The sequence below is a fragment of the Hyla sarda genome, chromosome 10 (assembly GCF_029499605.1).
Source record: "Hyla sarda isolate aHylSar1 chromosome 10, aHylSar1.hap1, whole genome shotgun sequence".
Taxonomy (NCBI): Eukaryota; Metazoa; Chordata; class Amphibia; order Anura; family Hylidae; genus Hyla; species Hyla sarda.
In genome coordinates this window covers 70442814-70465318 of record NC_079198.1, presented here as the reverse complement: position 1 = coordinate 70465318, position 22505 = coordinate 70442814, and the positions used below count along the sequence as shown (strand labels likewise).

The following is a 22505-nucleotide window of genomic DNA, read 5'->3' as shown; positions in this document are numbered from 1 at the left end:
TTTGGAAGAGCAGGCGGAGCAGGAAGATTCAGTAGAACCCACTGGAAATTTGTTGGTCTTACAACCCACACAAGCATAGTAGGTGACCAGAGCCGTCTCCTGTCTGGGCAGTGGGTCGGGTCTGGGGTCGGACATAGCTGGAAACTAGTGACAGCTGAGTGCTGAGGAAAAAAAAAAAAAAAAAATAGAACAATCTCACCCTGTCTGTGTCCCAGAACTGGAAGCAGATGGCAGCCCCCTTATCCTCCGAGAGGAAAAGAGAAAGAGAGAGAGCAGGGTGGGGGGGGGGGGTAGGAGCCAGCCACTAGCAAGGCAGGCCGTCTCCCAGAAGCAGCCTATTGGCTGAACAGTAACCCCTGAGCGCGCACACCAGCACCTAGGGGTCACGGATTAGCCTAAGCCCCCATTGGAGAAGCTGGCGGTGGGTGGAGACTCGGCACACGCGGCCAAAGCTCCGGCACCACGACCGCCATGTCCCCGACTCAGCCGGAGGAAAAAGGTAGCCGTGCGATCCCTGCAGCGGTCAAGCACATCACATGCAGGGAGGACGGCGGCAGAGAGAGCCGCCGTGCGCGGCTCAAAATTAAAGTGACAGCCGCGCGATCCCAGCTGCGGCTGAAGAGACCGCATGCAAGGAGAGGCGCCGGCTGAGGGAGCCGCCGTGCACGGCTCAAAAACGAAACTAACAGCCGTGCAATCCCTGCAGCGACCGGTCGGACCGCATGCAGGGAGACGCCGACTGCACTAGTAAAAATACACGCGCTGGCAGGGGCGGGGAAGGAGAGGGAAACGCTGACCCGGCGCCCTGACTTATGGATGCCTGCATCGCGTCATGCTGCTACAGACCAGGACGAGCAGGGGGACCTGGACCCAACGGTGCTACCCCAGGTGCTGGCCGTTGGCAGGAAGGGGTTAACGGTGCATTTGTATATTATGACCCGTGCCCCTTAGCCGCATATGGGGGGGGGGGAACAGGTAGCGCCATGCTCCTGAACCCCCACCTGAAAATAGTGACAAAATAAAATGAATGAAAGAAACTAAAACAGTCCCTAATTATAAAATAAGAAAAAATAGAAGACCAGGTCTGGAGAAATCCAGACCTGTGTCTTGCCTCCTAGGACACTAAGCTTAAACAGGTAAGCTCAGGGCCAATAGGCGGGGTATAGCCTGCCGGGAGGAGCAGACTTTTTTTTTTGGTTTGCCTAGTGTCAGCGCCTCCTAGCGGCAAGAGCATATACCCACGGTCTGTGTCCCCCAATGGTTTCCGACCAAGAAATATACGTCCTTGGTTGTTAAGGGGTTAAGAAGCTCTGTATCATACCATACCCTTCTCTCATATTCTCATATTATGGGGGAGATTTATCAAAATCTGTGCAAAGGAAAAGTTGCCCATAGCAACCAGATTGCTTCTTTCATTTTGCAGAGGCCTTGTTAAAAAATTAAAGAAGCGAGCTGATTGGTTGCTATGCGCAACTTTACCACTGGACAGGTTTTGATAAAATCACCCCTGCGTAAGTAAGTGGGCATTCCCCAGCAGGCACGACATGACTGAAGCTGGCGAGAGCTGTGCCTCACCATGCCCTGTCCGCACTTCCCCAAGTTTGGTCTCCTGCCAGGCCGGGAGGAGACCAAACTAACTGTTTGATTTTCAGCAGGGAATAGAACAGAGCCACCTAGTGGCCTTTTTTTTCAATCACAATAAAAACATAAAGGTTGTGAATTTTAACAGCAAAGTGTCTTATAATTACATAAGGAACAAAAAGTTAGTTTAGTGACAGGTACTTTTTAAACCTCCCTCTTATCAAACCTATCATTATGTATAGTACCTGTGTCTCAAATATAAATGCTTCTAAACTATTTGCAGCTTTTTCTCTCTCGTGTTTCTCTAGGTCTCGTTCAGTGAGCTCCTGCAACCTAAAAAGGCAAGGGAAGAAATTACTCTTAATATTCATTTTTTTTTTTACAAATTCAAGAAGAGTACACTGCATCCCAAGTGTTAATCTAGAAGCATATGTAGTAGTCAAATCAGGACAAATCAGGGACATTTATCCAGTTTAGAAAAAAATAATATTTTCATACTCCCATTAGGATATTCTCCCCATTAGGAGTTAATACATGGGGGGGAAAAAATATATAAATAAAAATAAATAAAACAGCAAAAATCAGCTCACCTCCCTGTGCACAGCAGTTAGTCCTACAGTTGCTCAAGAAAACATTGCAACTGGCTTGCAAAAACCCTTATTAACAAAGATTCCAACGAAGAAAAATCTTGCACTCTGGGTAAAACTTACACATAGCTGCTTTTTGGGTTTTGCATCTCTTTCAAAACTCATTGATTTGACTAAGCACTGGAGTCATTTTCCTTGTGGTACTGCTGCAGGGAAACAGTTACTGGTACAGGTTTCCCCACAAGTTTTAGCTAATTGCTGAGGGTTCTAGCAGGGGACACTTGTGTCCTTAACTCATTGCCAAGGCATATTTCTAACAAGGAGGGATTGTACAAAGCAGAGAACCCAAATAAAGAGAAACCGGGATCAGAAAAAAATATATATAAAAAAATTAATAAAATAAAAGCATTGTCAGGTGGGTGTTAATTTCAAGACAGGGGTGTGAATATGTGAATATGAGGCTAAGGGGTCATGAATCAAGCTAAGACTCCCCTGAACCCAGTGTTCACTGCTCTTTTGGAAATTAAGTTCCAGCCTATTTGACTAAACATTGGGAAGGGAGATAAAACCTCCATGCAGACGAGACAAAAAAAAAATAAAAAATAAAATAAAATAAACTGTCTTGAAGGGGTATTCCAGGAAAAAAGTTTTTATATATATCAACTGGCGCCAGAAAGTTAAACAGATTTGTAAATTACTTCTATTAAAAAATCTTTATCCTTTCAGTACTTATGAGCTTCTGAAGTTAAAGGACAACTGCAGCTTTAGCAAATTAGGGCCCAAATGTAATAATATCACAAGTTATACAAGTTTCTAAATGGGATCAATTACCTGGCTGGTCCCGTTTCTCCGCTATGCCGCCACCGGAAGTCATCTCCTGGTTGACGCGTAGCGTCGACCTATTATTCTCTATGGAGCCGCCATCTTGGTCGACGCTACGTCACAAATGGCCATAATGCGCCGGGGGATTGCTTCACTCCCCCTGCCGCTCGTCGTGCCGGCCCCTCTCCTCCTATCTTATAAATATTCATAATGTTATTATGCGCTCAGCCCTGATTGGCTGAGAGCACACAGTAGGGGCCACTAGTGCTGGGCGGTGTCAAACGTGCCCCCCGCGAGTGCGACCGCTAGCGGGGTCCCTGTGCCCACTAACGGTGTCACAAGAATGCCTCCCACGAGCGCTACCATCACCACTAGCGGGGTCCCTGTGCCAACTAGCGGTGTCACAAGAATGCCGAGCGCGGCTCTGTTCCCCGTCCTTGTCAGCTCTCAGGGTACGGGAACAGATTTAAAAGCCTTGCGCCTTTAAGGTTGTTTTTTTCTATCTAAATCCTCTCTGATGACACGTGTCTCGGGAAACGCCAAGTTTAGAAGAGGTTTGCTATGGGGATTTGCTTCTAAACTGGGCGTTTCCCGAGACAGGTGTCAGAGAGGATTTAGACAGAAAAGAACAACCTTAACTTCAGAAGCTGATAAGTACTGAAAGGATTAAGATTTTTTTATTGAAGTAATTTACAAATCTGTTTAACTTTCTGGAGCCAGTGGATATATAAAACATTTTTTTTTCCTGGATAACCCCTTTAATTTAATGAATCAGCAACAAAAACCATGTTCCAGAAACCGCAATCATGAAGATGACTCCTATGGTTTACCCTGAACACCACTGATCAGACCTGACAACAGAAAAACAGGGGTGTATATAGGCATGACTAGATAGGGCTAGTCTTCACCTCTTATTTCACCCATACTCACTTTTTAACACATTTCTTCACTTGTTCTTCTGCAAGATCTGGTATATCATTAATTGTCTGATCTGCTCCTATTTCATCAACAAGTTTCTGCTTCTTGGGAGGAGGTGGTTTTATAGGCTCCTCTTCTGGTGTCTTTGCGGACTCTCCTTTCGCTGTTTCTTCTTTATCCTTAGTATCCTAGAGGAGTCAAAAAAAGCATAGATTTTAACAGTAGTCCAGCAGTTGATAGTTCTGGAAACACCTCAGTAAAACAGTATCAAGAGGTTATCAACATGAACATATATGGCATATCCACAGATTCTGCACCCACCTTCTTATTCAGGGAATTAATGAAGCGGTGGCATATCTTGTGGATAAGCCTTAAACATCAGTGTTGGGAACAGTACTTTGAATTTTGTGAGTTACCTTGTCCTCTACCTTTTCACCCTCTTTTTGCTCTTCTGCTTTTTTGTCCTCTGCTTTAGCGTCTGAATCCTTTTGCTCACTAGTTTGTGTTGTTGACTCCCGGTCATCCTCTTTTGTGGCCTCAGTAGGCACCTCCTCTTCTTCCTGTAAATATTTAAAAAATAACACTGAAGGGTTTAGGATCTGAGGAAGATGCAGCAAATTCATGTAAAAATAAAATAAAAAATATTTAAAAAAATTGCACCCCCCCCCCTTTATGCCAAACCTGCCACTTGCAAACAAGTGTGCTGTGCACTCCAGCAAAGAATGTGGAGCTACTGCACCCCACCGCATGTACCACATCTTTTGTGCCATTTAAATATTATTGTGGACTCCAGCCCAGAGCTTTCCAGGATTTGTGCCCGATACATGGACAGCCACCGAATCGTCTGATTTATTGAAAGGCATGCACCACTTAAAGGGGTATTCCAGGCAAAAAAAAAATTATATAATCAACTGGCTCCGGAAAGTTAAACAGATTTGTAAATTACTTCTATTAAAAAATCTTAATCCTTCTAATAGTTATTAGCTTCTGAAGTTTTCTGTCTAACTGCTCAATGATGATGTCACGTCCCGGGAGCTGTGCATGATGGGAGCTGGACAGCTCCCGGGACGTGAGTCATCAGAGAGCAGTTAGACAGAAAACAACAACTCAACTTCAGAAGCTAATAACTATTGGAAGGAATAAGATTTTTTTTTAATAGAGGTAATTTACAAATCAGTTTAACTTTCCGGAGCCAGTTGATATATAAAAAAAAGTTTTGGCCTGGAATACCCCTTTAATAAATCCAGCACGGCTGACAGGGCTAGGATTTTACACAAGACTGGCCTCTGATGCAATATATATATATATATATATATATATCTTGATTTACCTGAGAAGAGCCCGGACCTCAATACAGCTTTGGGATAAAATGGAGTGTAAGAACACACACACACACACACACACACACAATAGCTTAGCTTTGGAAGTAAAGTACATATGAATGTGACGTTTGTCTGACCTGGACAGTGTCTGTGGCATTCTCCTTACTCTCTGTGGTTGAACCTCCTCCAAATAAACTTGAAATAGTATTTCCCAGCTCTGTAGAGGGCAAAGCAATAAATTACTTAACTATACAGTATTATATAATGATACAAAGGTTTTTGACCTACAGACACAATTTAGGTACTTTATGTAGTCTTGAGGAAAAGAAAAAAAATTTATCAAAAACATCAAGTGCTCCTATTGATACAGTAGGTTTATCATTATCCTCCCGTTGTTATTTTCAGTTTCCCACTGGGTCTCCAGTCTAGTGGGAACATAACATTAAACTTTCACACTCGCAGTCTTCAGGGCATTCTCCTAGTCAACTTAAAAAAAAGGCAGAGGCGCCAGTGTCAAGAGTTCATCTAATTTCTCTTAAAATTACTGAAATTGCCAGAATTAGCCAACTAACCACATTAGACTATGTTCAGCATGCCTGTTTGCTTCTATAAAATTAGCTGGATAACAGTGGGGACAGACTAATCCCTTATGGACTATGACAAAGGAACAAAAAGAAGAGTGGTCACCATCAAAGAAATATATTTTCATACAGTTTAGTCCATGCAGGCAAAGCTCCACTTACTTGTCAATGTTGATTCTTGCTCAGGCTTCTCTTCTACTACAGTCTCAAAAACAGCTTCCACCTAAACAAACATGGGCATTAAAACAAAAAAAGCAAAAAAAAACACCACAAAAAATTTTTTTTTTTAGAATTAGGTAAATAGGTCTAGTATTTAAAAGGGTATTCTACTGTGGAACATCTTTAAACTTACCATTATTAATGCAAACACTCAAAAATATAGGAAAATATATAGTGAAATTCTGCTAAACTGACATCCATGAGATTGTCAAAAGTCGATTTTTTATGCTTACCGTAAAATCCTCTGGGGGACACAGAGACCGTTGTTATATCTTGCTGACACTAGGCATACAAAAAGAAGGTCGGCCCCTCCTGGCAGGATATACCCCGCCTACTGACTGAGCTAATCAGTTTAGTCCCAAAGCAGTAGGAGAGGACCGACAAAGAAACCAGCAGGCGTCTGAGGGAACCAGACAAATAATTTAAACACTACCCCTCGGACAGAAAACCAAAGCCATAGTAACCAAAAAACAGAAGGGTGGGTGCTGTGTTCCCAAATGGATCCTACGATAAGCATAAAAAAATAAATAAATAAATAAAAAAAAAGTACTTTTCTCGGTCAGCTCAATTTGGGGGGGGGGGGGGGGGGGGGTTCAGAGACCGTGGGACGTACCAGAGCAGTCCCCACGGTGGGAAAAATACCCAGGGTGGGCCAGTGTAGGGAGGACCTCTCCAAGGCAATCACCACAGAACGAGAGGCCTGAGCCAAGTCGGATATAGAATGGAAGAGGGAGGAAACCCAGGCTGGAGGGGCGGCCGAACTGACCGGGTCTGGAAGACCATCAGGGGTAGAAATAGCAGGGGGGTCTGGTGGAGCAGTGGTGCCGGCAGAACAAGAGGGTTCAGTAGAACCAGAAATTTTTGAGTTAAAGCTTTACAAGTGTAATAAGTAACTAAGGGCTAGTTATCTGTAGGGAGAGAGGAACAGTTCTGGGCATGGACCACATCTCCCAATTCTGTCCCTAAGGCAGCTGCTGAGAGTAGCATTTTTGCCCATTGAGAACTACGGCTGATGAAGAGGGCTCTGTGATTGGCCCTGCAATAACCCCCTATGCGCACGCACAGCACTGATTGGGGTGCAGTTTGCGCCCTTATGCCAGCTTCGGCGGCCCTGGGTGGGCGGAGCCAACGCGCACCGGGCCGCAGAAGTAATATACAGCCCAGTCCCTAATGGCGAACGCATATGCGCCGGCAGGTGAAGGGAGGGAGTGGGCGAGATACTGTCAGCAGCTACGCTGCCAAAACGAAAGTAAGAACGGGCGCCGAGCGCCCGTAAAGATAGATATGCGTCGCGGCTGCCTCTTGCAGCCGCAGTAATACTGTGAAACACCACGCACACACACACACGATAAACTGAAACATACATGTGCCTGCTCAGCCCCAGATATAATAAAGAACCCCCAATAAAGGAAAGGAGGGAAATCCCTCCTGGCCAGCCCCAACAATCCCCATATAGAAAAGTGGGCCAAAAACTGGGGGTCTCCAGATGTTGAAAGTCCTCCCTAAAGAAAAGAAAAAGAAAAAGAAAAAAAAAGGCGAAATACTCACCTTAGTCAGAAGAACTTACCTCATGAAGTCTTCCCAATGAAGTCTTCAGCTAGCTTTTGTCACCTGCATTATGACGGGCTACCATGTGTGAGCGAGGCGAGTAGGGAGGTGGGGGACCCAGACCCATGAGGTACAACCCCAGGCGCTGACCGTCGGCGAGAGGGGGTTAACAGTACATAAACGCGATGTCTGTGCCCCCTCAATCGCAATGGGGAAACAGTGAGCCACAGTTCCTGAGTCCCCACCTGAAAACAGGAAAGAAAAAGGAATAAAAAAAACTAACGTCTCCTAATCCTAGGAAAATAAATATGAGACCTGGTCTGGGGAGAACTCCAGACCATGTCCACCTCCTTAAGACACTAAGCTAAAAATTATTACCTCAGGTGCCTGTGGGCGGGTATACCCTGCTGGGAGGAGCCGACTTTTCTTGTTGCCATAGTGTCAAGCCTCCTAGTGACAGCAGCATACACCCATGGTCTGTGTCCCCCAATGGAGCCGATAGAGAAAGGCAGCCGCCAAAGGAGAACGAGGAAGACCGGATCGGAAAAACTGGTCCCGGAGAAAAGAAGCAAACTCTTTCCGGTAACCATCGGATATGACATCCCGAACCCAGGAATCCTGAACCTGTTCTAGCCAAATGTTCCAGAAAAGAGACAGACGTCCTCGCACCAGAGAAGAGGTGACAGGTGGGGGCATCCCTTCAGGAAGAGGAAGGCTTACGGTTAGCAGACTTGGCTGAGAAACCGCCAGTACAGTTGTCTTGCCTCCAGGAAGGATGTGCTTTGACATAAGGGGGCTTTCAGTGCTTGGGTGGGCACCTGCTTGGAAAGACGACCCGATGCAAAAGGACTGAAAGGGACTTAAAGAAGCAGTCTTCCGACGGGGGTCGGAACGGCAGGGTTTGTTCTGCCGCAGCAGAGAGCTTTTACCTCCAGTAGCTTTAGGATATGATCTCATCCAGCAGTTTCCCAAAAAAGAAAAAAAAAAATCCATCAGAGGAGTGCCAGACAGGATGCCTTGGCGCAAACCGAAATGGCCTTGGATACCCAGGCTGAAGCGAAGGTAGGTAACAAGGACAAACCTGCCGCTTCAAAGGCAAACTTTGCAAAGTTCTCTATCTTCTTGCCCACCGGATCCTTATAAAGGACGCTAGATCCGCCAGAGGCAGAGTAGTCGACTTGGACAGACGCAAAACCAGAGGATCAACTGCCGGCAGCGTTGACCACTTGGAAACCAGATCCTGAGGGAAGGGAAACTGAGCTTGTATCTTCTTGGTCCCCTGAAAAAGTCTATCCGGATGCTTCCAAGCAGCGTCTAGCAAGAAGTCAAATTCAGCATGAGAGCTGAAAGTGGCGAAAAAAAAAACTTCTGGGTCAGTATCCAAAGTTCTTGGGTCCTCTAGGTTAAACGTGTCCCTGATGGCTGACCCCAAACTGTCCACCATATCAGACACAGCAGAGTGCTCCTCTTGATCCAAGGTGGCGTCTGACCAGCCATCTGCTAATTCCCCTGGAGAGTGGGAGGGTGCGGAGGTCGCCTTAGACTGAGGCATTTGACCTGGAACGGCGAGTTGGAGACCTGGGAGGATCACCAGAGGAGCGGACCCTAGAGCGGGAGCACTGCTGGTGAGCTGGGGAAGAGGATTGAGATCTATAGGAAGAATGGCTATCCCGATTACGTGGCTCAGGAGAAGAGCCTGAAGAAAGCACTTTTGGGCGATTGTGAGAGCTGAAAGTGGGGGTCCGGAGAAACTGAGCAGGACTCCCTGGGGGAAGAGCCAGATCAGAAGTCGACTGGGAGAGGGAGAAAACCCACTCTGGGGGGGGGGGGGGGGGAGGCCTATAACGTGCGTTCCGGGGGGGCCTCCTGGGAAGCAAGTAGGGTAGGTGGATTTAGTGGAACCACCAGGCATTTTGGTCTTGCAGCCCACACAAGAGTAGTAGGTGACTATGGCAGTGGCCGCCTGTCTGGAAGAAGGTTCGGGCCTGGGGTCGGACAAAGGAGCTAGTTAACAGGGAGACTGCAAATAAGATGGAGCACCCAGGTCCTATGTCCCGCAGCTGGAGCTGAGAAGCAGGCTGAACTGTCCTGAGACCGGAGCTGAAGAGGCAGACATCTGAAGACAGATGGTCTGCAGAGGATGGAGGGGGGGAAATGTGAGCTGCCCAGACCCAGGAAGTGACCTCCACACCAGGATGGACCCCATTGGAGGAGACGGGGGAGGAGTAACATAGTTCATAAGGTTGAATAAAGACCAGAGTCCATCAAGTTCAACCTATAACCCTAACAAGTCCCTACTGAGTTGATCCAGAGGAAGGCGAAAAACCCTCATACTAGGAGGTAAAAATTCCTTCCAGACTCCAAATATGGCAGAATAAATCAAGGTTCTGTCCCTATAAATCTAGTATACATAACCAGAGATGTTATTATTCTCCAAAAATGCATCCAGACCCTTTTTGAACTATTTTACAGAGTTCACCGCAGATGAGTTTTTACCCCATCTTGCGCACTGCTCGCGAAAGTAAAGTGCGGCCAGCCGCGCTATCACATTCCTGCTGACAGGGACTGCGGTTGCACGCTGAAAAAAAGAAGTACAGGCTGCTGCCAGAAGTAAGCAGTGTCGGGGAGAGGAAAGGGGTGGGGTTCCCCCGCGACCCCCCGACAGTGCTGATAGTGAATCACTATCCCCAGCCCCAGAAATAAAGAAAAATGTCCCCAAATGCCCTGAAAGACAGAGAATGAGTGAGGGGGGGGGGGGGGGGTAATTGAGGAATATACTCACCCTACATTCAGCCACACTCACCTAAGAGGTTTTCAGCCAGCTATGGTCACCTGCATCATATCAGGCTGAGACAGTGGGAAGGGGTTAACAGTGCATCCTCTATGCTCTGTGCCCCTTAGCCGCATATGGGGGAACAGGTAGCGCCATGCTCCTGAACCCCCACCTGAAAACCAGAAAAGAAAAGAGAGAAAACCCTAACTGCAGGTCCTAGCTAGAAAAAAAAAAAAAAAAAAAGACCAGGTCTTGAGAACTCCAGACCTGTGGTCTGCCTCTTAATGACACTAAGCCAAGACTGATTATCTCAGAACAAGTAGGGGGGGGGCTGGTATATCCTGCCAGGAGAGGCCCAACTCTTTTTGTATGCCTAGTGTCAGCAAGATATACCCACAGTCTGTGTTTCCCACTGGAGCCGACTGAGAAAAGGGTTTTTATTTAAATATGCCCATTCTGCCAGATAAAAAAAAAAATAAAAAAAAACTACTCCCCTCCAGCACTCCTAGGGTGCCTCCAGTATTGATGCTCCAGTCCTCTCCTTTTCCTGCTCCTGGGGCTCAATAAGTCACACTGCAGCTCAGCAAATTGCTGACAGCGATTGGCTTAGCAGCAATATAAAATATTGGACCAGGGCTCCAGAAAGAAGACTGGGGCTGAGCTTAATTTGTCACACTGCCACTTAGCCAATCATTAGCCAAGGTGGGACACTGCTGTGATCAGTGATTCACTGAGTTACAGCACAACATATGTGCCCCCAAAAGCTGGAAAATAATGCCACCGGAGAAGTGATATCAGAGGCGCCACAGGATAACTGGAGGGGAGTAGAGGTTTATATCCGACAGAATGGGCATATAAAAAAAATACATACATTTAAAAAAACAACACACAACACCAACCTCTCGCTGCATAACCTGTTTAAGGAGAAGCACAATCTTCTTCAGACGCTACCAAACATCTACTCTTGTAAATTCCTGTTCATTCAGCACAGGACTATTTATTGGCATGGTATATTACTATGTTATTTGGACTCTTACTGGACAGCCCAATCATAAATTGTCACTGTCTAAAAAAAAATTACAGCGACATAAAGAGGATTAAGGATTGCCGAGGCAACTAAAATCATGGGGATGCCCACGACAAGGAAATAATTCTACCGCTGTACAAATCACTAGTCAGACCACACATAGAATACTGTGTACAGTACTGGGCACCAGTGTACAAGAAAGATATAATGGCGCTGGAGAGGGTTTAAAGACGGGCAACCAGGGTAATACAGGGAAAGATTATCAGAACTAGGGTTATTTAGTTTAGAAAAAAGAAGGCTTAGGGGAGACCTAATAACTATGTATAAATACTGTATATCAGGGGACCATTCAGAGATCTCTCCCATGATCTATTTATACCCAGGACTGTATTCATACAAAGGGGGCATCCACTACCTCTGGAGGAAAGAAGGTTTCTACACCAGCACAGATGGGGGTTCTTTACTGTAAGAGCAGTGAGAGACTGTGGAATGCTCTCCCGGAGGAGGTGGTCATGGTGAACTCTGTAAAAAGTTAAAAAAGGGGCCTGATGCATTTTTGGAGAACAACATCGCTGGTTATGTATACTAGATTTATAGGGACAGAACGTTGATCCAGGGATTTATTCTGACTGTCATATTTGGAGTCGGGAAGGAATTTTTAACTCTAGTATGAGTTTTTTTTTTGCCTTCCTCTGGATCAACTCAGTAGGGATATAGGTTGAACTTGATGGACTCTGGTCATTTTTCAACCTTATGAACTGTTACAAGTGTGCCAACATTACAGCTTACCCTGTCAAGGCTGAGTATTCCACTTTCATCCATGTTGAAGTGTGCCTTGATACCTTTAGATTCATAGTCAGCCTTTTTCAGAAAACTCTCCCCAACTCCACTGAGTTTAACAGTAGTAAGGTTCTGTGATCCAAAGATTCTAAAGTAACAAAAATGACATGTTAACAAGACATACCTATAAGCCCTATGGCAAAAGTATTGTTTAGATTGACATGTGAGGTAGAACTGAGTGATACGACTCACTTAAGATCTTCAGTGTCCAGGAAGCTCAGGTCACCATAGTTAATATTGAATTCAAAGTCATCAGTGTATCGATTAAAGGTGATCACTTTGCGCTGTGGGTAGGGTGCCAGCCTCTGGAAGAGAATTCTCTTGTTGTGCTTTAAGCTTTTTACATTTTCTTCCTCCACTTCGCGAGTAAACTCCACCTGAAGAATACAAGATTCCATGTAACATAAGAACTTCTAATTATACCTGACACTTACAACATGCCAGATTATAAACTTTACCTGTATTGGAAAAACAGCAGCATCTCTGACTACAAATGGCTTCACTTTAAATGCTTTACTCAGAGCAGCTGCCTGATAGACAGCTCCCATTGCAGCAGCTTCATCTGCATTTATGTTCTTTCCCAGCTCCTCCCTGTAAAAAATATATATATTTTTTTAAATAATAAAAAGTGAATAAGACAGACAATAAATATTGTTAAAAACCATATTTTCATACACTTAAATGTCATTTTCTCAGAAGAAAAAAAATAAAACACATCAGACACGTCAAATGTTTTGATCGGGTTGGGGACAGAGACCCCCACCAGTCACTAAGCACTGTTCTCTATATCTTGGTGCTTGTTGCATAAGAAAAGCTCCATAGAATTATCTCCTATGGGTCTCCTGCAACAAGCAGGAAGATTGGGAGAGAAACTCTCAGCTGAGCGCTTCTCAGTGGGAGTCTGCACATCCAGGCACTAAATAAAAAAACTTTAGTTATGACTCTATGGTATGTTCAAAGTTCTTTTAAATGGACTCTCTGCCAACAACCCTCTCCCAAGACTTGCAACCACAGCTGAACAGCTTAAGATTCAGAAATCGGACCCACAGCTATTAGTTGGCCGACTTTTTTTTTCATAAAGGGGCTCTCTTAATAAGACAACTTCTTTATTATGGCACTGAAACAGCAGTCTTGTTGCCCCATACTCACTTGCCCACAGCCTTAAGGAGCAGCTCTTGAACTTTAGGGATACGAGTGCTACCTCCCACTATAATGACCTGATCAATTTCATCCTATTAACGCAAAGAAAACAAAAACATTTTAAAATACAACACAACAAATATACAGAGGGTCAGGATAAGTGTGTTCTTCTCACCATGTTCATCTCAGCACTACTCAAAGCTTTCTGCACAGGAGAAGAAACTCTTTCCAAGAGATCCACACAAAGATCTTCTAGTTCCTGTCGAGTTACTTTGGCTTTAAAGTCAATATCATCCATAAGTCCTTCAATCTGAATACCAAGATAATATTGGACGTGTAAATACAATATATGATTGCCTTCCAGTTTTTTCATTTTACATAACTGACAAATAGGTTTGAAAACATTGTACCTGTGCCATGTGATCATTGTTGGCACTCAAGATGGTCTTCACACGATTTGCCTCCTTTAGTAACTTAGCCATTGCCCTGGGATTCTCTCGAACATCCTTTTTGGATTTCCTTTGTTCATTAAAAAGCTTGGCCAAGTGGTCTCGAAGCCTCAGGTCTATTTCAAAGCCACCAAGAGAACGGTCAAACCTATTTTGTATACAATTTCAAATTAAGTTGAGAGAAAAAAAAAAAAATGGGATATGTCCATGAGATTTTTTAGAACTTAAAATCTACATTGCTTAAATGGCAAGAAAACAATAAAGCACCAATAGGGACATTTATCAAAATCTGTGTGGAGAAAAAAAGCTGACCAGTTGCCCATAGCAACCACATTTCTTCTATTATTTTTTAAAAGGCCATTGAAAGATGAAAGCCGCACTCTAAGTGGTTGCCATGGGCAACTGGCCAGCTTTTCTTTTGCACATGCTTTCATAAATCTCCTTCTTGCCTAGTTTGGAGTAAAGCATGTAGACAGTCTTCGATCCAGTCTGGCTTTTGACACTGATCACATAGAAACGGTCCAAAGACAGGTTACAAAAACATTGGAAGGTCTGAAGTATAAAACATATCAGAAGAAGTTATCTGAAGAACCTATGTTTCCTATAAAAAATTTTTATACAGTTTACATATGGTAGTAGGGCTGCAAGGATTTAAAGGAAAACTGTCACCCTGATTACCCACACTAAACCCAATACACAGGGTTATAGCGTGGGTGATCAGGAGTGCAAAGAGGGGTCACTAACCAAATTCCATCCAGTGGCTCCTGTGATACTGCCCAACGAACGTCCCGTTCTCAATTCAGTTATCTGCGCACTGACTCCTGAAACAATCTGCCTCTATTAGTATATTCAAATTTTGCGCTGCGCTCTGAGGCAGTTAGTTTGCAAACAGCTCTCATGTCCTAGTAATGTGAGAGCTCTTCTTGCCAGAGCGCTCTGCTACTGTGCCAGAGCATATTCACTTCGGCCTCGGAGCGCAGCGCTCACGTGACATGCGACTCACATCACTAGGACATGAGCTGTTTGTAAGCTAACTGCGCTTGCGCTCCTGCCTCAGAGCGAAGCGCAGAATTTAAATATACTAATAGAGGCAGATTGTTTCTGGAGGCAGAAAGAAGCAGTGGGGCTGACAGCAATCGGGGCCCCGCCTCCTGCGCGCAGGTAACCAAATTGAGAACGGGACTTTCGTGGGGCAATATCACAGGGGCCACTGGATGGAATTTGGTAAGTGACCCCTCTTCGCACTCCTGGTCACCAACACTATAACTCTGTGTATTGGGTTTAGTGTGAGCGATCAGGGTGACAGTGCGCACCAGAAGCAGGGTACCACTGCAGTACTGACCCCAAAAGGAAGCCAGAGGAGCAGGATATAAGCTTTGCATCATAGGAAAGGCTACACAAGTCAAGGAACCGTCCCTTTTCACTGTCCTTACTGCGGCTGTTACCAGGAACATGAGCATTGTGGCTCTGCAAAATAGTAAGCTGGGATGATGGAGACTGACTGTTGCACCACACTCTCTAGGGGTATCTAATATACTGGGTCTCATGCATACACCTTATTAGTGAATTAAAACCAATTTCTATTTCTATGGGTGGACACTAGGGCTGCACGATATGTTTTGGGCCTAAAAATTGCTATTTCGATATGCGATGCGATATAAAAAAAAAAAAATTTCTCATGTCCAATCTCCCCCATTTCACCCCCCCCCCCCGTCACATTCTCTTCCCCCCCATCACAATCAGCCAACTAAACGATTATGAAAATAGTTAGTTGCAGCCTTATATGGTTGGTAAATTCACAGTAAGTGAATGCATAAGCATCCTTACAATCCACAATATCTGCAATTTACCAGAGAAATCTAATGCATTATGGGCCTGAGTGGAGTGGAGTTTTCTTTGTGGGTTTCAATTCCCTACAAGCATTTTCCCACGGTATTTACTAAGGTTTCCCTACATTTTACACTTTTCCCTATGTTTTGTCAGGTTTTCCAGAACTCACATTCACCACATTTTCTGTGGAAACATTAGCATTTTGGGATTTTTTGTAAATGTTGGGGACACGCAACCTTTTTGGTGGCCAACGCCGTTTTCCCAGATGGCCACTCCCCTTTTTCGGATTGTCTGAGTAAACAATGGAAAGTTTGTTGGTTTTTTAATTTTTTTGCCGAGAATTCTCCACAATGCTAAAATTCTGATGCACAACCTGACAAAACAGGTCGGGTTAACAATAGTAAATCAGGGCCCGTGTGTCTTATCTCCTTCATTTTTTTGTGAAAAACCAGCTCATTCCTTACCAAACACCTCGAATTTGAAGCTGTGGCTGAATGCCTGACTCTTTAGTCTTCGTTGTCTGATAAGTCACGATAGTGCATGTTGTACTCCTTGATCCCATATCATAAAACATAATATTCTGCAACATCCAAAAAAAAAAAACAAACTTTTTTTTAAACATTTCAAGCAACTTAAAATATGAAGTTACTCCTCTTTACTTCGAATCACCTGATTTTTTATATATATATATATATATATATATATATATATATATATATATATATATTATATATATATATATATATATATATATACACATACATACACATATATACACACACACATACTGAGAGTCAGGTCCATAAATATCAGGACAGCGACACAATTCTAACATTTTTGGCTCTATACACCACCCACAATGGATTTGAAATGAAACAAACAAGATTTGCTTTAACTGCAGACTGTCAGCTTTAATTTTAGAGTATTTATATCCACATCAGGTGAACGATGTAGGAATTACAACAGGTTGCATATGTGCCTCCCACTTGTTAAGTGACCAAAAGTAATGGGACAAATGGCTTCTCAGCTGTTCCATGACCAGGTGTGTGTTATTTCCTCATTATCCCAATTACAATGAGCAGATAAAAGGTCCAGAGTTCATTTCAAGTGTGCCATTTGCATTTGGAATCTGTTGCTGTCAACTCTCAAGATAAGATTCAAAGACCTGTTACTATCAGTGAAGTAAGCCATCATTAGGATGAAAAAACAAAAACAAACCCATCAGAGAGAGCACAAAAACCATTAGGCGTAGCCAAAACAACTGCTTGGAACATTTGTAAAAAGAAGGAGGCACCGGTGGGCTCAGCAATACGAAAAGACCAGGAAGACCAAGGAAAACAACTGTGGGGGATGACTGAAGAATTCTTTCCCTGGTGAAGAAAACCCCCTTCACAACAGTTGGCAAGAACACTCTCCAGGAGGTAGGTGTATGTGTGTCAAAGTCAACAAACAAGAGAAGATTTCACCAAAGTAAATACAGAGTGGGAGATTTATCAAAACCTGGTCCGAGGAAAACTTGCCCAGTTGCCTATAGCAACCAATCAGCTCGCTTCTTTCACTTTTAGAAAGGCCTGTGAAAAATAAAACAAGCAATCTGATTGGTTGCTATGGGCAACTGGACAACTTTTCCTCTGGAGAGATTTTGATAAATCTCCTCCAGAGTGTTCACCACAAGATGGAAACCATTGATGAGCCTCAAAAACAGGAAGGCCAGATTACAGTTTACCAAACGACATCTAAAAAAGCCTTCAGGCTGGAATTCCACTGGAGGTTTTTGCCCTGCGATTTTTGTTGTTTAAAAATGCCAGAAAAAACACCACAGTTTTTCCCTGCGTTTTTACCTTTCTGTGGAATTTTTTTTAATGATTTTTTTATGTAGTACTACTACTCCCAGCATGGAACAAGACTGTTCCATGATGGGAGTAGTAGTACCTGTACTGTAGACATATCGCCCCGGGTGACAGTCTGACACCCGATGCGATCGTTCATAATATAGCAGTGATGTGGCTCTATACAGTGCTCACATCTCTGCTCTATTCACATCACTGGCCGTTCATATTTCCCACCCAGAGCTGTGATTGGCTGCAACCATCTGGCCAATCACAGCTCTGAGGAAATGATGAATGAATGAGCGGCGGAGGATCGCAACGAACCTCGGCGATCTGTCAATAAGTACAGGTAACTACTACTTCCATCATGGAACAGTGTGTTCCATGCTGGGAGTAGTAGTACCACCTAAAAAAATGTATAAAAATAAATAAAAAAGTGAAAAACACGCACACACTACATTTTTATTATTGTTGGCTACATCTTTTGCGCTCTACCCGCTCATATAAATTGATCCCTGTTTAAAAAAATTTATAAACATGTCGTAATAAAGAAAGATACATTTCATTAGGCACAATTTTTTCCATCACTCCTGTATCTTTTATTAATTTTTTATGGTACCCTACGAAATTGTAATAAGAAAGGTATCTCCATCATTTTTTTGGATCGCTAAAGTCCAAAAAAGAATAAACACCTGCAAAAACGCAAAATTTAAAACCAACATGGCGTTTTTGCTCTCCCATAGACTTCTATGGGATAAAAACACCACGATTTCAGGGCAAAAAACGCCAAACTAGGTTTTTGCAGGAGTTTTGAAAATCCAGCCTCTGAGCCAGAAATTGCTGAAAAATGCCAAAAAGATTTTTAAAAAAATGCCAAACTGAAAAACGCCAAGTGAATCTGGCATGTTGCAGTTTACCATTGACTTACAGCTAACATCTGGACGCAGCGTTTTTCCACTGAAAACGCAGAGTGGGAAAATTGGCGTTTTTGACGGCGTTTTTTGCAAAATAAATAAATAAAACCTCAGTGGAGTTCCAGCCTCACAGTTCTGGAACAACATCCTATGGACCAAGATCAACTTGTACCAGAGTGATAGGAAGAGAAGAGTATGGAGAAAGAAAGGAACATGATCCTAAGCATACACCTCATCAGTAAAGCATGGTGGTGGTAGTGTCATGGGGTGGACAAGTATGGCTGCCAATGGAACTGCTTCTCTTGTATTTATTGATGATTTGACTGCTGACAAAAGAAGCAGGATGAATTCTGAAGAGTTTCGGGCAATATCAGCTCATACCCACGGTCTGTGTCCCCCAATGGAGCAGACAGAGAGAGTTTGATTTAGGATTGTTCTGTCCCATTACTTTTGGTCCCTTAACAAGTGGGATGCACATATGCAAAATTATCTATCTTTCCATCTCTCTATCTACATAAAACTCTTTAAAGAGACCATGTGGCCTGTCCTAACATGTCTGTTTTTTGTAAATACTTGCATATCTATAAAATAACCATTCAGGAACCTCTTTTCTCATAGCTTTGTGTTGTGCTGTTCCAGTTATTTTTCAGCAACTGGGTGTGATCAAAACTGTGCCCATTGGAACCAGTTTTTTTTCCTTTTTCTTTTAACCCTTAAGGACCAGGGGTTTTTCCGTTTTTTTTTAACTTTAATTTTTCCTCTTTACCTTTAAAAAATCATAACTTTCAATTTTCCACCTAAAAATCCACATGATGGCTTATTTTTTGCGCCACCAAGTGTACTTTGTAATGACATCAGTCATTTTACCCAAAAATCTACGACGAAACGAAAAAAAAAAAAAAAAAAAAAAAAAAAACATTGTGCGACAAAACTGAAGAAAAACTATTTTGTAAGTTTTGGGGGCTTCTGTTACTACGCAGTACATTTTTGGGTACAAATGACACCTTATCTTTATTCTGTAGGTCCATACGATTAAAACGATACCCTACTTATATAGGTTTGATTTTGTCGTACTTCTGGAAAAAATAACTACATGCAGGAAAATTTATACGTTTAAAATAGTCATCTTCTGACCCCTAACACATTTTTATTTTTCCGCGTATGGGGGTTAATTTTTTGCGCCGTGATCTGAAGTTTTTAGCAGTACCCTTTTTGTATTGATTGGACTTTTTGATCGCTTTTCATTCATTTTTTCATGATATAAAAAGTGACAAAAAAAATACACCATTTTGGATTTTTTTTTGCGCGTACGCATTGATCGTGCGGTTTAATTACCGATATATTTTTTATAATTTGGACATTTCTGCTAGAGGCGATACCACTTTTTTTTTTTTAATGGGAAAGGGGGGGGGGGGGAGGGGTGTTATCCTAACTTTTATTAGGGAAGGGGTTAAATGATCTTAACTTTTCTTCCACTTTTTTTTGCAACGCTATAGTTCCCATAGGGGGCTATAACACTGCTCACACTGATTTTTAACATTAAAGGGTACCTCTCATCAAATACACTTTTGATATATTTTAGATTAATGAGTGTTGAATAACTTTCCAATAGCATGTTAATGAAAAATATGCTTCTTTCTATTTTATTTTTCCCGATCAGTCCTGTCAGCAAGCATTTCTGACTCATGCTGGAGTCCTAAACACTCAGAGCTGCCAGCCTGCTTTGTTCACAGACAAACAGGCTGTGAACAAAGCAGGCTGGCAGCTCTGAGTGTTCTCCATTGTGAACAAAGCAGACTGGCAGCTCGTAGTGTTTAGGACTCCAGCATGAGTCTGAAATGCTTGCTGCCAGGACTGGTAGGGAGACCCCTAGTGGTCATTTCTTCAAAGTGGAAAATTAAATAGAAAGAAGCATATTTTTTAATAACATGCAATTGTAAAGTTATTCTGCATACATTAATCTATAATATATCAAAAGTTTTTTTTCATGAGAGGTACCCTTTAATCAATGGTTTCTCATAGGAAACCATTGATCGATGATTCTGACGCGTGACTGCTCATGCCTGGATCTCAGGCACTGAGCAGTCATTCGATTGGACACCAGGAGGCAGGTAAGGGGACCCTCCTGCTGTCCTACAGCTGTTCAGGATGCCGTGATTTCCCCGCATCAGTCCCGAACAGCCCGCTAAGCTAGCTGGGGGTAGTTTAGTTTCACTTTAGACGCGGCGATAAACTTTGAACGCCGCCTCTAAAGGGTTAATAGCGTTCAGCACCGCGATCAGTGCCACGCGCTATTAGCCACGGCCCGACCCGCTATGATGCAGGGCCACGCTGTGTCCTCGCGCTCTAGAATGAGAGCGGACTCAGGGCGTACAGGTACGCCCTTGGTCCTTAACAGGTTAAAGGCCACTGAAAAATGGTTGCTATGAGCAACTGCTCCACTTTCTCTCTGCACAGGTTTTGAAAAATCTCCCCCATGATCATACATAGACTGTATATACTTAATCATGTATACAAACAAACCTGAGCCGTTGAGTTTATATCTTTCCTTCGGAAAACGCCATAATTCAGAGCCACTGCAGTGTTATCATTTATAAGTTGGAGCACCTTGAGACCAGCTAGCTTGGCAGCTTGGAGAACAGCTCTGCGTTCTGCCTGATTGAAGTAGGCCGGGACAGTGATCACTATATCTTTTACTGGTTGCTCTAAAGAAAATGATAAATAAATAAGCATATATAATACTGTCTTGACTTATAGTTGGTTCATCATGTGTCCTTAAAACAACAATTTACACTACTCTAGACATCAAAGAGCAACAGAAACCAGATTAAAAATATTGCAAATGTGAATAGAACCTAAAAACTCTTGTTAGAGAACACATAGGATGCTGCTGGAAATCCTGGGCCAGTCCTACATGAGTGACAGCTTTCTCTATATAACTGTGCAAGTAAAAAAAAGTAAGGCTGGGTTCACACTACGTTTTCTCCCATACGGGAGCGCATACGACAGGGGAGAGCTAAAACCTTGCGCTCCCGTATGTCATTCATTTCAATGAGCCGGCCGGAGTGAAACGTTCGGTCCGGTCGGCTCATTTTTCCGCCGTATGCGCTTTTACAACCGTACCTCAAACCGTGGTTGACCACAGTTTTAGGTCCGGGGGAAAAGCGCATACGGCGCAAAAATGAGCCGACCGGACCGAACGTTTCACTCCGGCCGGCTCATTGAAATGAATGACATACGGGAGCGCATACGAAGGCATACGGGAGCGCGAGGTTTTAGCTCCCCCCTGCCGTATGCGCTCCCGTATGGGAGAAAACGTGATGTGAACCCAGCCTTAGTCAGTTTGGTCAGTTCATTTCGATCTAAGGGTGCATGCACACCACGTTTTTGCTATACAGTTACTGTATACGGTTTCAAGTTAAAAACCGTAAGGAACTGTATAGAAAACTGTATGCATTGACTTAACATTGTAAACCGTATGTCAAACGCATCATACGGATTAGTCCGTTTTGCATCTTATACGGTTTTGTCAGGTTTTTTTTTTTTTTTTTTTTTTTATACCTGTACTCAAAACCATAGTCTACCATGTTTTTTGGTTTGGGTGAAAAACTGTATTAAACTGTATACATTTGTTTTTTTTAACATATGAGTCAATGAGAACCGTACAGAACTGTATGTGCGTACGGTTCCATCTTGTTTTCACCATACGGTTTTTTGACTTTGCACAGTTTTTTTTCTTGGAATTTCAATCAAACAAGTGAAACGTTATTCAAAATGGAGTGAAAAGTTAAAAAGGTATAGGTTTCTTCTTAAAACTGATGCAACCGGACAAATTTTCAATCCGTATACGGTTTTCAACCGTATATGGGTTAACATTTGTACACGTTTTGATACAGTTTAGTCCGGTTTTGAGGAATCAGTTTTTCATCAAAAACCTGATACGGGTACCGTCTTGCAAAAACGTGGTATGCATGCACCCAAAGACAAGGAGATTAAAGGGGTACTCCTGCCCTGAGACATCTTATCCCCTATCCAAAGGAAAGGGGATAAGATGTCTCACTGCAGGGGTCCTGCCGCTGGGGGTCCGGCCGTCACGCCCCCTCCCATAGACTTTCATAGCGGGGG

The 22505-nt window shown here is 43.4% G+C and overlaps 1 protein-coding gene across 4 annotated transcripts in view; it reads right to left on the bottom strand.

Annotated features, from left to right (window-relative positions):
• HYOU1 (hypoxia up-regulated 1) overlaps positions 1–22505 on the bottom strand; it is a 65382-nt gene that overhangs the window by 19358 nt on the left and 23519 nt on the right. For all 4 annotated transcript variants that reach the window (XM_056542364.1, XM_056542366.1, XM_056542363.1 and 1 more), the window contains exons 7-19: positions 20904–21085; positions 16102–16217; positions 13769–13955; positions 13534–13668; positions 13368–13450; positions 12677–12809; positions 12411–12595; positions 12168–12306; positions 5974–6034; positions 5368–5447; positions 4325–4468; positions 3921–4096; positions 1827–1914 (exon numbers count right to left, since the gene is read on the bottom strand). In XM_056542364.1, coding sequence (XP_056398339.1) covers positions 1827–1914; positions 3921–4096; positions 4325–4468; positions 5368–5447; positions 5974–6034; positions 12168–12306; positions 12411–12595; positions 12677–12809; positions 13368–13450; positions 13534–13668; positions 13769–13955; positions 16102–16217; positions 20904–21085 — 1709 coding nt within the window. The remainder of the gene's footprint in view (positions 1–1826; positions 1915–3920; positions 4097–4324; positions 4469–5367; positions 5448–5973; positions 6035–12167; positions 12307–12410; positions 12596–12676; positions 12810–13367; positions 13451–13533; positions 13669–13768; positions 13956–16101; positions 16218–20903; positions 21086–22505) is intronic.